Genomic DNA, 13,027 nt, shown 5'->3' on the forward strand with positions numbered 1-13,027 from the left:
TTTCTATTTCCATTTTTAGATTCTGGATGGTTTTGCTCATTTCCTTCACTTGTTTGATTGTGTTTTTCCTGTAGTTCTTTAAGGGATTTCTGTGTTTCCTCTTGAAGGGCTTCTGGTTGTTTACCTGCGTTCTGCTGTATTTCTTTGAGGGTGCTATTTATGTCTTTCTTAAAGTCCCGTATCATCGTCATGAGAAGTGATTTTATATCTTGCTTTTCCAGTGTGATGGTGTGTCCAGGACTTGCAATGGTTGGAGTATTGGGTTCTGTTTTGTTTTTGTTTTTTCGAGACAGGGTTTCTCTGTGTAGCCCTGGCTGTCCTGGAACTCACTCTATAGACCAGGCTGGCCTCGAACTCAGAAATCTACGTGCCTCTGCCTCCCAAGTGCTGGGATTAAAGGCGTGCGCCACCGCCGCCTGGCGAGTGTTGGGTTCTGATGATGCCAAGTAACCTTGGTTTGTGTTGCTTATATTCTTATGCTTGCTCCGCATCATCTGGTTATCTCTACTGCCACCTGCCCTTGCTAAATCTGACTGGAGCCTGTCCTTCCTGTAATCCTGATTGTGTCAGAACTCCTCAGAGTCAAGCTGTCTCTGTGATCTTGTGATTCTGGGATTCTGTGACCCTGGGCTTATTAGAGCACCTGGGAGTGGAGCTTCCTTTGGGTGTTTTGGGAATGACTGCAGAGTTTGCACCCAATGCCCAATGTCTGCTCAGGGCACCGGCCAGCCCAGACAGACCGGAAGCAACCCGAGCCACTGGGCTGGCAGAGTTTCTGTGTGCCTGGGTCCTGCTGGTCCCAGTTACTCCTGGTATTCGGACAGATGTTGTGTCTTCCTCACCTCTGATCCTGGGCGTGTTAGAGTGCCTGGGAGTGGAGTTTCCTCTGGGTTTTGTGGGACTGGCTGTGGAGCTTGCACCCAAGGTCTGCTCAGGGCACTGGTAGCTCAGACAGACCAGAAGAAACCTGAGTCACTGGGCTGGCGGAGTTCCTGTGTGCTTGGTCCCACTGGTCCAAGTTACTCCCGGTGTTGGGACAGATGTTGTGTCCATTTTACCTCTGATCCTGGGCGTATTAGAGCTCCTGGGAGTGGAGCTTCCTCTCAGAGTGTGCCTTCTTAATATTAGAAAAGGAAAAATTTTATTAAACTGGAGTTTTCTTCTAAAACAAAACAAAAAGTAAAGCCAGCAAACATATAGAGATCTACTGTTAAATAAGGTATATATAGAGTAAAAAATTCCATAAAATCTGAACAGTAAATAAAAGCAGATCATAGAGTAGAAGTGAAAATTATGCATTCTATACAAGATATGAACGTAAAAAAAATGTGTGAAGAAGACACTCAATTCAATAGAAATTGGGCAAAAGAATTGGATAATCATTTTATTAAAAAGATTATGTAATAAATAATTATATATAAATTTTCACTTTGATATTCTGGGAATACAATTTAAGATAGCAGTAGCTCTCTATACTCATTAGAATGTCTGAAATGAAAAATGCTATGCTGTAATGAGTGCAGACTAAGAACTCATTTACTGCTAGTGAGAGTGTAAATTAGTATCCTGACTATGTGTGTTGCTGAGTTCTGAATCTAGTGCCTCAATTAAACTTAAACATATACTCTACCACTGAGTTATGTCTTTAGCCTCACACAGATTCTTCAAGTCATATTTGTAATAGTTCCAATCTAGAAACCACCCAAGTGGCCATTATTTGTTTAGTAGAATATATAACTTGTAGTACTGTTGAAATCTTACTGGCATGGAGAAAAGGGTAAATATTTGTAACAGCGTGTAATAAACTTTACAAATATAGTGTGAGTGAAGGAAGGAAATCTCTTATGTTGTATTATTCATTTATACAAAGTTCAGACATTTCTGATGAATTTGTTCTATTTTAAACTCTGTTTTCCTCTTCAGATTGTATAAACCCTTTTTTTATTTTTAAGACTTTATTTATTATGTATACAGTGTTCTTCATGCATGAATGCCTGCATGCCAGAAGAGGGCACCAAATCCCCTCTAATAGATGGTTATGAGTCATCATATGGTTGCTGGGAATTGAACTAAGGAACTCTGGAAGAGAAAACAGTGCCCTTAACCAAAGAGTCATCTCTTAGCCCCCAGATTGTATAAATCTTAAATTTTTTTATTTATTTATTTATTATAAGTACACTGTAGCTGTCTTCAGACACACCAGAAGAGGGTGTCAGATCTCATTACAGATGGTTGTGAGCCACCATGTGGTTGCTGGGATTTGAACTCATGACCTTCGGAAGAGCAATCGGTGCTCTTACCCGCTGAGCCATCTCTCCAGCCCTAAATCTTAAAATTTTAAGTGTGGAAGAAATTAGGAAGAAAGAATGAGGACTGTGTAGGCTTCTATTCATATTTATTTTATTTCTTGACCTGGGGAAGGCTATACACATATTATCTGATAATCAGTGATAATTCCTGCATTTCTATGCAAATATTTTCTAGGACAGTAAAAAGCTTTTTAAAAAGACATGCCAATAATAAGGTTATTAGAAATGAATCTAAAGTACTTACGGGACTACCATAGAGAAAATTCTTAAATTACTTTGAAATTTATTAAGGAAGTCCTGCATAATTAGAGAATTATATAATAGTAATAATTAACTTGTCATTTGTTATTTAATTAATCTATGAATTCATAAGAACCTGCTGTACTGGTCATCAAAACTCTATATGTAGTTTGTTAAATATTATTTGTAAAGGATTAAACAGAAGTGTAGGAGGCAGCTGTATTGGTAAGACTTGAGGAATGTAGTGTTTGACATTTTTAGGAAATAGAATCTCACAGCAAACATCCTGATCCTCTGACTCTTACAGTCCTTCCACCTTCTCTTCTGCAATGATCCCTGAGCCTCAGGTGCAGGAGTTGAGCATCCTGATCCTCTGACTCTTACAGTCCTTCCACCTTCTCTTTTGCAGTGATCCCTGAGCCTCGGGTGCAGGAGTTGAGTTATAGATGAATCAGTTGGGACTGAGTGGCACAACCCTGCAAAATGAAAACTATGCTTATCTATGAGTATAATAAAGACAATAAAAATATATTAGCATGGAAGGAAAGCTTATATATAAGACAAAGAACTATAGCCAACCAAGAAGCGTTGAGAGCTGGAGACATAGTCTTCTCCAGGGAAGAGCACAGCACTGGTTATCTAGTGCCAAGTGGAAAACCCTGACACATCTGTACAAGCACTGAGGAGTGAGCAGGTTGTATTTATACATTTAGGAAGAGACATACACACACACACCCACCACCTACCCACAAAGGAGAGTTTGGTGAGAAGGAGTACCAGTCCTTGAAACTTGAGGGTGAGCATCAGCAGTGTTTAGAAAATTGATAACATATGTAAGAAAAATCAGGTAAATCCTGTCTGCACACTTAACAAAAGTGTATGATAGCCATATATGATAAAAAGAGAAAAATTTTTAGAGTTTATGTATGTCTTAGTCAGGGTTTCTATTCCTGCACAAACATCATGACTAAGAAACATGTTGGGGAGGAAAAGGTTTATTGAGCTTACACTTCCACATTGCTGTTCATCACCAGAGGAAGTCTGGACTGGAACTCAGGCAAGTCAGGAAGCAGGAGCTGATGCAGAGGCCATGGAATAAAGTTCCTTACTGGCTTGCTTCCCCTGGCTTGCTCAGCCTGCTCTCTTATAGAACCCAAGACATCCAGCCCAGGGATGGCACCACCCACAAGGAGCAATTAAGAAAATGCCCCACAGCTGGATCTCATGGAGGCACTTCCCCAACTGAAACTCCCTTCTCTGTGATAACTCCAGCCTGTGTCAAGTTGACACACAAAACCAGCCAGTACAATGTACCCTTATGACTATGGGATAATTGAGAATTTCATCCTTTCATTGAGAGAAGGTTTCATATATCCTTGGGTGATTTTGAACTTGCAGTGCCCCTAAAGCATAACTCCCCACCTTCTGATATTCTTGCCTCCAACTCCACCCCCTTCAGCAGGCATCATAGGCATGTGCCACCATTCCCAACCTCTGTGATGCCCAAGAATTCATTCATACATGCTACTAGGCATTCACTCTAGCAACTGAGCTACATCTCCAGTTCCTAGGTCAGAATTTCTTAAGCAAGTCACATGAAATCTAGATCCAAGGGGATAAAGTTATTAACATGAAAAACTTGGCACATAAAAAATATAAACTGTTAAAAGACAAGACATAGATTTAGAAAAAGATTTTTTTAGCTTGAAAAATCAATGGGAAATGTTACAGGAATGCTCACACTACTGCTTTTCAGTATAACAAATACACAGAAATAGCCATATGTTGATCAGTTGATCAATTGATGGATTAAGACAAACAAATATTGTATATATTAAACTCACATATTAATATGGCTAAATCTCAATCAAATGTAATGAGAAGGCATATTCTCAAAGGCATATACAGTGTTTCATATTTTATATAATAGCTATTTAAGATAAGATTATTAGTATAGATTATTAGTAATATTTTTAAATATTAATACAATATGCTAAAGAGGTTAAGAGAAACTAAAGTCCAGTACAAAGGCTGCTATTAAGGGAGCCATGTCTTTATTGTTTTTAAGCCAAGTTGTCAGTACCTTGTTAAGGTCCTAATATGTTTAAAATATGAAAAATGTTACAAAGTTAGGAAAAAAATTTAGGATTGAATTAATAGCAAAAAGGACAAAAAAGAAATAGATAAGTAAATAAAGCCAAGTTTGATTCTTTGTTGTGCGTTTCATTGTCTGTTAACTTTCTGAGGGAGGGAAAAAGACAACATCAAATATTAGGTTTAAAAGTTATAACTACATGAGATTAAGAGAATTCTGTATGTAAAATCTAGATGGTATAAGTATTTTTGTTGACTATATGATATGTTAATTAGTCCTGCAGTTAATTAAAGCTTTGAAAAGGCCAAAGAGGTTCAAGGAGTTGTTTAAATCTATATTTTTACTTTGAAAAACATAATTTGATTCATATTCTTGTGGTTACATCAGACTATTGGTATATTTTAAAGTGTTTATTTAAACTGGTGTCATCCAGAGAGATGTGACAAGCTTTCTGGTTCATATTAGAGTTTTCCAAAATAGAGTCTAAGAGGTCCTTTTTCTCTCATTTATAAAGGGCTCAGGGGTGGCTGTGTGTTTGGGAGGGGTGGATGGATAGGAGGGCTCCTTGCCATTTGTTTATTATCAACTTCTTCTCTCTGGGATCGATGGTTTTCTAATCCAGAGGCCCCAGTTCCAATGCCTACAACTTGGGATGAGAATGTCTTGGATGAAAACCAAGAAGAGATCATCAGTAGAAGAGTTGTGATCAAGATGGCAGGACCTGAAGAAATGCCATCCCTGGAGAAGGACCTTGCAGGTAGGCGAACCAGATAGTTTAGACTCTGATATCCTCTGTTCTCCTAAAAAGCTTGGATGTCACAAGCAACAGTATGTGCTCTAATCTTTCTCTCTGTCCCCATGGACCATCCTGCTCTGAGGGTTGCTAACGAGTGTTTTTGTTGTTTTTTTGGTATGGATAACATTGACATTTTAAAAATGCTTCAAGATGTTTCTGGAGAAATTTTGAACATAATATACAAAGTAATTTTATTGTCAGAAATTGTCTTAATGGGCCTTTTCCTTTCCCAATATTTTATTCAATATCACAAGATACTCTCCAAACAAAATATATGCAAGTCTTGGAAAGTTGGTGGGTTTATGTTTTTGTTTTTCATTTTTTGTTTTGGTTACCAAAATCCTGATAATTATATTTTTCGGATTGTCTAGAGCTGTTTTCTTGTATATATTTTTGCCTTTTCCTTATTTATAGAAATTAGTCCTCCATCTGATACACTATTAAATTTCCCCCTAATTTTTGGTGTTTCAGCTTATTTAGTTTATGTCAATTATTGCCATATGATTGAATGCCGACAAACTTCCCTTATTTCCTCCTTTTTTCTTACTTTACATACAAATTACATGTCATTATTTTGAAGCTCTTATGTTTAGACTATGCCTATAAGATCCTGTTTTATCAGAACTTATGGCTATTCTTAATTTTTTAAGACTTAAATTTTAAAGAATATTTTAAAAATAAATAGTAGTGTATTAGACTGTGCTGTACATTTTAACTAGTTAGTCTCTGATATAGATTATATAATTTTTTTCATTATTTACTTTGCATCCCAATTTCAGCCCCCCACCTTGTCCCAGTACCCTCTGACACAGATCTTTCCCCATCCCTTCTCTGATAATGATATATCTCCAGTGTATCACCTCCCCCCACTCCTCACCCCCACATACACATCAAGTCACTGTAGGACCAGGACTAGTCCCACTGAGGCTAGACAAGGGGCCCAGCTAGGGGAATGGGATCCACAGGCAGACAAAAGATTCAGGGACAGCTGCCACTTTAGTTATTGGGGAACCCACATAAAGACCAAGCTGCACATCTGCTGCATATGTGAAGTGGTCCTAGGTCCAGCTCATGCTCACTCTGGCTGGTGTTTCAGTCTCTAGGAGTCCCCCAAGGGTCCAGGTTAATTGACTCTATTGGTCTTTCTGTGGAGTCCCTGTTCTCTTTGGGTCCCTCAATTCTTCTCCCAAATCTTCCTCAAGATTCTGTAAACCTCCATCTGATGTTTGGCTATGGGTCTCTGCATCTGTTTCCATTGGCCACTGGGTAGAGCCTCTTGGGGGATACTTACATTAGGCTCTGGCCTGCAAACATAACAGAGTATCATTAATAGTGTCGGGGATTGGTTCTTGCCCATGGAATGGGGCTCAATTTGGGCCAGTCATTGGCTGGCCATTCCCTCCATCTAGTTCTGACACATTTTGGGTCAAAGTTTTGTGAGTGGGTCTCTGTCCTTACCTCTACACTGCGAATACTACCTGGCTACCGGAAGTAGCCACTTCAGGATCCATGTCCTTACTGGTAAGAGTCTTGGGTAGACTTACCCCCATAGATACCCAGGGGCTTCCCTGTCCCAGGTCTTTTGTACATCCTAGAGAAGCCTTCCTGCCCACTGCTGATTTCTGTTCTCCCCTGCTATCCCTACACCTGATTGCTGCCTCTCCCAAATGCTTTTGCCACCCAGATTCCTCCCTCCCTCCACATCTAATATCTATTTTATTTCCCCTTCAGAGAAAGATTCAACCACCCTCTCATGGACCTACCTTGTTAATTTGTCTTCTTTGGGTCTGTGGATTGTCGTGTGGTTATCCTTTACTTTATGGCTAATATTCACTTATAAGTGAGTACATATCATGCATGTCCTTTGGGTCTGGGTTACTTCAGTCAGGATGATATTTCTATCCTGTTCTATCCTTTGAAAAATTCATGATGTCCTGTTTTTACTAGCTGAGTAAACATAGTTTACTATGAACATAGTTGAGCAAGTATCCTTGTGGGATGGTAGAGCATCTTTTGGGAATATATCCAGTGGTATAGCTGGCTCTTGAGGTAGAACTATTCCTAATTTTCTGAGAAACAGCCTAATTGATTTCCAGAGTGGTTGTACAAATCTGCACTCCCTTCAGCAATGGAGAAGTATCCCCCTTGCTCCACATCCTTGCAAGCATGTGCTATCACTTGAGTTTTTGATCCTAGCTATTCTGATGGGTGTAAGGTAAAATTTCAGAGTTGTTTTGATTTGCATTTCCCTGATAACTAAGGATGTTAAACATTTTTAAAAGTGTTTCTCAGTCATTAGAGGTTCCTCTGTTGAGAATTCTGTTTAGTTCTGTACCCCATGTTTAAATTGGGTTATTTGACTTGTTGGAGTCTAACTGTCTTAACTTCTTTAGTTCTCTATATATTTTGGATATTAGCCCTCTATCAGATGTAGGGTTGGTAAAGATCTTTTTCTAGTCTGTAGGCTGTTGTTTTATTATTGATGGTGTCCTTTGCCTAACAGAAGCCTTTCAGTTTCATGACGTCCAATTTATTAATTGTTAATCTTAGTCATTGGTGTTCTGTTCAGGAAGTTGTCTCCTTTCCCAATGAGTTCAAGGATATTTTCCACTTTCTGTTCTATTAGATTTAGTATCTGGTTTCACATTGAGGTCTTTGATCCACTTGGACTTGAATTTTGTACAGGGCAATAAATATGGATCTGTTTGTATGCCTCTACATGCAGACATCCAATTAGACCAGCATCATTTCTTGAAAATGCTCTCCTTTTTCCATTTTATGGAAAATCAAGTATCTGTAGGTGTGTGGTTTTTTCTTCAGTTTGATTTGATTTCATTCATCAACCTATCTGTTTCTAAACCAATACCATGCAGTTTTATTTATTTTTATTTTTTATTTTATTTTTTTCTTTGGTTTTTCGGCATGCAGTTTTTATTATTATTGCTCTGCAGTACAGCTTGAAGTCGGGGATAGTGATACTTCCAGAGGTTTTAATTCTATAGAAGTTTTTTTTTTTTTTTTAGCTATCTTGGGTGTGTTTGTTTTGTTGTTGTTTTTTCCCATGTGCAGTTAAGAATTGTTTCTTTAAGGTCTAAAGAATTGTGTTGGAATTTTGATGGGAATTGCATTTAATCTGTAGATTGCTTTTGGTAAGATTACCATTTTCACTATTTTAAACTTACTGATCCATGAGCATGGGAGATCTTTTCATCTTCTGATATCTTCTTTAATTTCTTTTTTCAGAGACTTGAAGTTCTCGTCTGTAGGTCTTTCACTTGCTTGGTTAGCATTACACAATAATAATATTTCATATTATTTGTGGGTATTGTAAAGGATGTTTTTTCCCTAACTTCTTTCTCAGTCCATTTATCCTTTGTATAAAGGAGGCTACTGATTTCTGTGAGTTAATTTTGTATGCAGTCACTTTGCTGAAGGTGTTTATCAGCTGTAGGAGTTCTTGGGTAGAATTCTTGGTTATTTATGTATACTATCATATCATCTGCAAATAGCGATACTTTGACTTCTTCCTTTCCAATTTCCTTGATTTCTTTTAGTTGTCTCAATGCTCTAGCTAGGAATTCAAGTACTATAATGAAGAGATACAGTGGATATCCTTGTCTTGCCCCTGGTTTTAGTAGAATTGCTTTAAGTTTTTCTTCACTTAATTTTGACATTGGCTATTGGCTTGCTGTATATTGCCTTTATTGTGTTTAGCTATGTGCCTTGTATCACTGATCTCATCAAGACTTTTAACAAGAAGGGATATTGGATTTTGTCAAAGGCTTTTTCAGCATCTAATGAGATGAGCATATGGTTTTTTTTCCTTCAGTTTGTTTATATGGAGGATTATGTTGATGGATAGTTGTATATTGAACTACCCCAGCATTCCTGCAATGAAGCCTACTTGATCATGGTGGATGATGTCTTTGTGTTCTTGGGTTCAGATTGCGAGTATTTTATTTTTACATCAATGTTTATAAGGGAAATTGGTCTGAAATTCTTTTTCTTTATTGGGTCTTTGTGTGGTATAGGCATCAAGGTGACTGTATTCTCATAGAATGAGTTTGGCAATGTTTTTATTTTGTGGAATTAGGTCTTTGAAAGTCTGGCAGAATTATGTGCTAAAACTGTTTGGCTCTGGGCTTTTTTTGCAGGGGGCGGGCTGGGAGACTTAATGACTGCTTATATTTCCTTACAGGGTAATGGATTATTTAAATTATTTACCCGATCTTGATTTAATTTTGATAAGTGGTATCTATAAAAAAACCATCCATTTTGTTTATATTTTCCAATTTTGTGGAGAATTGGCTTTTGAAGTAAGAGCTAATGATTCTTTGGATTTTCTGCTGTTATGCCCCTTCCCCTTTCATTTCTGGCTTTGTTGCCTTTTAGTTAGTTTGGCTATGGGTTTGTCTATCTTGTTGATTTTTTTTTTTCTTCAAAGAACCAGCTCCTGGTTTCATTGATTCTTTGTGTTGTTCCCTTTGTTTCTAATTTATTAATTTCAGCCCTGGGTTTTATTATTTCCTGCCATCAATTCCTCTGGGGTGTGTTTGCCTCTTTGTTGTAGAGCTTTCAGATGTGCTTTTAAGTTGCTAGGATGAGATTTCTCCAATTTCTTTCTGTCTTTTCTTTAAAAGAGGGAAACTCCCTGAGACTCTTTTTTTGGTTTTTTCGAGACAGGTTTTCACTGTGTAGCCCTGGCTGTCCTGGAACTCACTCTGTAGACCAGGCTGGCCTTGAACTCAGAAATCCACCTGCCTCTGCCTCCCAAGTGCTGGGATTAAAGGTGTGCGCCACCACTGCCCAGCTTCTCCAGTTTCTTTATGGAGGCACTTAGTGCTATGAGCTTTCCTCTTAGCACTGCTTTCATTGTGTCCTGCCATGGGCCGGCCAGTCTGGGCCTCCCTCAACCCGTGGGGGAAACAGGGTTCTAGTCAGGTATACAAGGTGTTGGCGAAGAAATGACAAACAGACACAGCACAAGGGAGTGCAGAATCTGAGTGCCATTTATACAAAGTGAAAATCAGGCTTATATAGTATACAGAGAAAAGGGCAAACGACAGAAGTCATGTAGGCAAGAGACGGCTATATCAAGGTCAGTTAGAAAAAGCATCCAGGTGCAAAATGGAGGAACAGTGGTGTCCTTCTTCTTGGGCTATTTCGATAGCTCCAAGATAAATTCTCTGGGTCTGTCTGAGGCAAGTAGCTAAAGGTCGTTTTCTAGCATTCCTTGGCTGTAATATAGATAGTGATGGAAGCCCTACAACTTATCCCTGGTTATAAAACAATTCTGCCTTGTGTGGGACTGCTCTGATAATAAGTGCCTGACTGCTATCTCTAACTTTTGAGACACCCTGTCTGGTAAGACAGGTCTTTATAAAAATTCCAAGCTAATTACAGCTAGGAAATCAATTAGGATTATTGAAACACTGTGGAGGCCAGGAAATGATGTTTAATCTCAGTTTAGCTAATAACAAAAATACTTCTTAGGGCAACTTTATGCCTGAATAAAGAAAGCACACAGATCTCTCCATAGACTTTAGCAGAGATCAATCTGAAACATATCTGAGCTAGGAGATGTCAGTGATTGACTACCTCAGGAGACTGGCCAGAGCGTATGCCTCAGGTCTATGATCAGGTTTTTAGGCCTGTCATACAGACACAACTGAAGTAGATGAGTTCTGTGTGACAGTGTCCCATAAGTTTGGGTATGTTGTGCCTTCATTTTCATTGTATTCTACAAAGTCTTTAATTTCTTTCTTTATTTCTTACTTGACCCAGTATTCATCAGATAGTGAGTTGTTCCTTTTCCATGACTATGTAAGGCTTTCTGTCGTTTCTGTTGTTGAAATCCAGCTTTATTCCATGGTGTTCTGATAGGATACAGTGAGTTATTTCTGTTTGGCTGTATCTGTTGAGACTTTCTTTGTGACCAAGTATATGGTCGATTTTGGAGAAGGTTCCATGAGGTGCTGAGAAGAAGGTATATTATTTTGTGTTCCGATGAAATGTTCTGTAGATATTTGTTAGGTCCATTTGATTCATAACCTCTGTTCCATTATTTCTCAGCTTACTTTCTGTCTTGATGAATTATCCATTGATGGGAGAGGGGTGTTGAAATCTGTCACTATTAATGTGTGGGGTTCAATTAGTGATTTAAGCTTTAGTAAAATTTTTTTTTTTTTTTTTTTTTTTTTTTTTTTTTTACAAATTGGGGCATAGAAGTTCATATTGGGGGATTTTTCCTTCGAGTGTGACATGTCCTTTCATATCTCTTGATTACTTCTGGGTGAAAGTCTATTTTATACTAGAATAGCTACTCCAGCTTGTTTCGTGGGTTCATTTGCTTGTAAAACCATTTTCCAACCCTTTCCTCTGAGATAATCTTCATCTTTGTTGCTGTGGTGTTTCTTGTGTGCAGCAGAATGATGGATCCTGTTTACACATCCAGTCTGTTAGCCTGTTTGTTTTCATTGGTGAATTGAGTCCATCGATGTTGAGAGATACTACTTAGTGACCAATGATTGTTAGTTCCTGTTAATTTGATGATGCTATGTGTGTGTGTATGTGTGTGTTTCTCTTATTTTGGCTTTGCTGGTATGGAATTATCTATTTTTGTGTTTTCTTGGGTATAGTTACCCTCCTTGTGTTGGAGTTTTCTTTCTAGTATCCTCTGTAGGGTTGGATTAGTGGAAAGGAATTTTTTTTGTGGAATACCTTTTTTTTTTCTCTGTCTGTAGTGATTGAAAGTTTGCTGGGTATAGAAATCTTGGCTCACATCTGTGATCTTTTAGAGACTGTAAGACATCTGCCAGGCTTTTCTGGCTTTTAAGGTCTCTGTTCAGAAGTCTGGTGTAATTCTAATGGGTCTGCCTTTATTTACTACTTGGATTTATTCCCTCCAGCTTTTAATATTCTTTGTTTGTTCTGTACATTTAGTGTTTTAATTATTATGTGACAGGAAGATTTTCTTTTTCAGTTCACTCTTTGATGTTCTGTAAGCTTCTTGTACATTTATAGGCATCTCTTTCTTTAGGTCAGGAAAATTTTCTTAAATGATTTTGTTGAAGATATTTTCTGGGCCTTTGAGTTGGGAGTCTTCTTCTATCCCTATTATTCTTAGGTTTGGTCTTTTCATAGTGTCCCAAATATCCTGAGGGTGTTTTGTGTTAGAAACTTTTTAGCTTTAGCATTTTCTTTGGCCAATGTATCAATTTCTTTTATTGTATCTTCTATGCCTGAGACTTTCTTTTCTGTCTCTTGTATTCTGTTGGTGATGTTTGTGTCTGTAGTTCATGTTCTCCTTCCTAGGTTTAACATCTTTAGGATTACCTCAGATTGGTGTTTTGTTGTTTTGTTTTGTTTTTGCTTTTGTTTTTTGTTTTTGTTTTTTTGGGGTTTTTTTTTTTTGCTTCTATTTCCATTTTCAGTTCTTTTTTTGCGGGGGTTGGGGGTACGAGACAGGGTTTCTCTGTATAGCCTTGGCTGTCCTGAAACTTACTCTGTAGACCAGGCCAGCCTCGAACTCAGAAATTCGCCTGCCTCTGCCTCCCAAGTGCTGGGATTAAAGGCGTGTGCCACCAC

General features: G+C 38.2%; 1 protein-coding gene across 7 annotated transcripts in view; it reads left to right on the forward strand.

The window, feature by feature from the left end:
• Positions 1-13,027, forward strand: part of Alms1 (ALMS1 centrosome and basal body associated protein) — a 106,436-nt gene that overhangs the window by 64,511 nt on the left and 28,898 nt on the right. For 6 of the 7 annotated variants that reach the window (XM_031382389.1, XM_031382387.1, XM_031382390.1 and 3 more), the window contains one exon: positions 5,267-5,401. In XM_031382389.1, the coding sequence (XP_031238249.1) occupies positions 5,267-5,401 (135 nt within the window). Of the gene's footprint in view, positions 1-5,266; positions 5,402-7,171; positions 7,281-13,027 lie in introns of all 7 variants that reach the window. The other variant, XR_004122097.1, reaches the window with a different exon arrangement.

Source organism: Mastomys coucha, unplaced genomic scaffold (genome assembly GCF_008632895.1).
Source record: "Mastomys coucha isolate ucsf_1 unplaced genomic scaffold, UCSF_Mcou_1 pScaffold20, whole genome shotgun sequence".
Classification (NCBI taxonomy): Eukaryota; Metazoa; Chordata; class Mammalia; order Rodentia; family Muridae; genus Mastomys; species Mastomys coucha.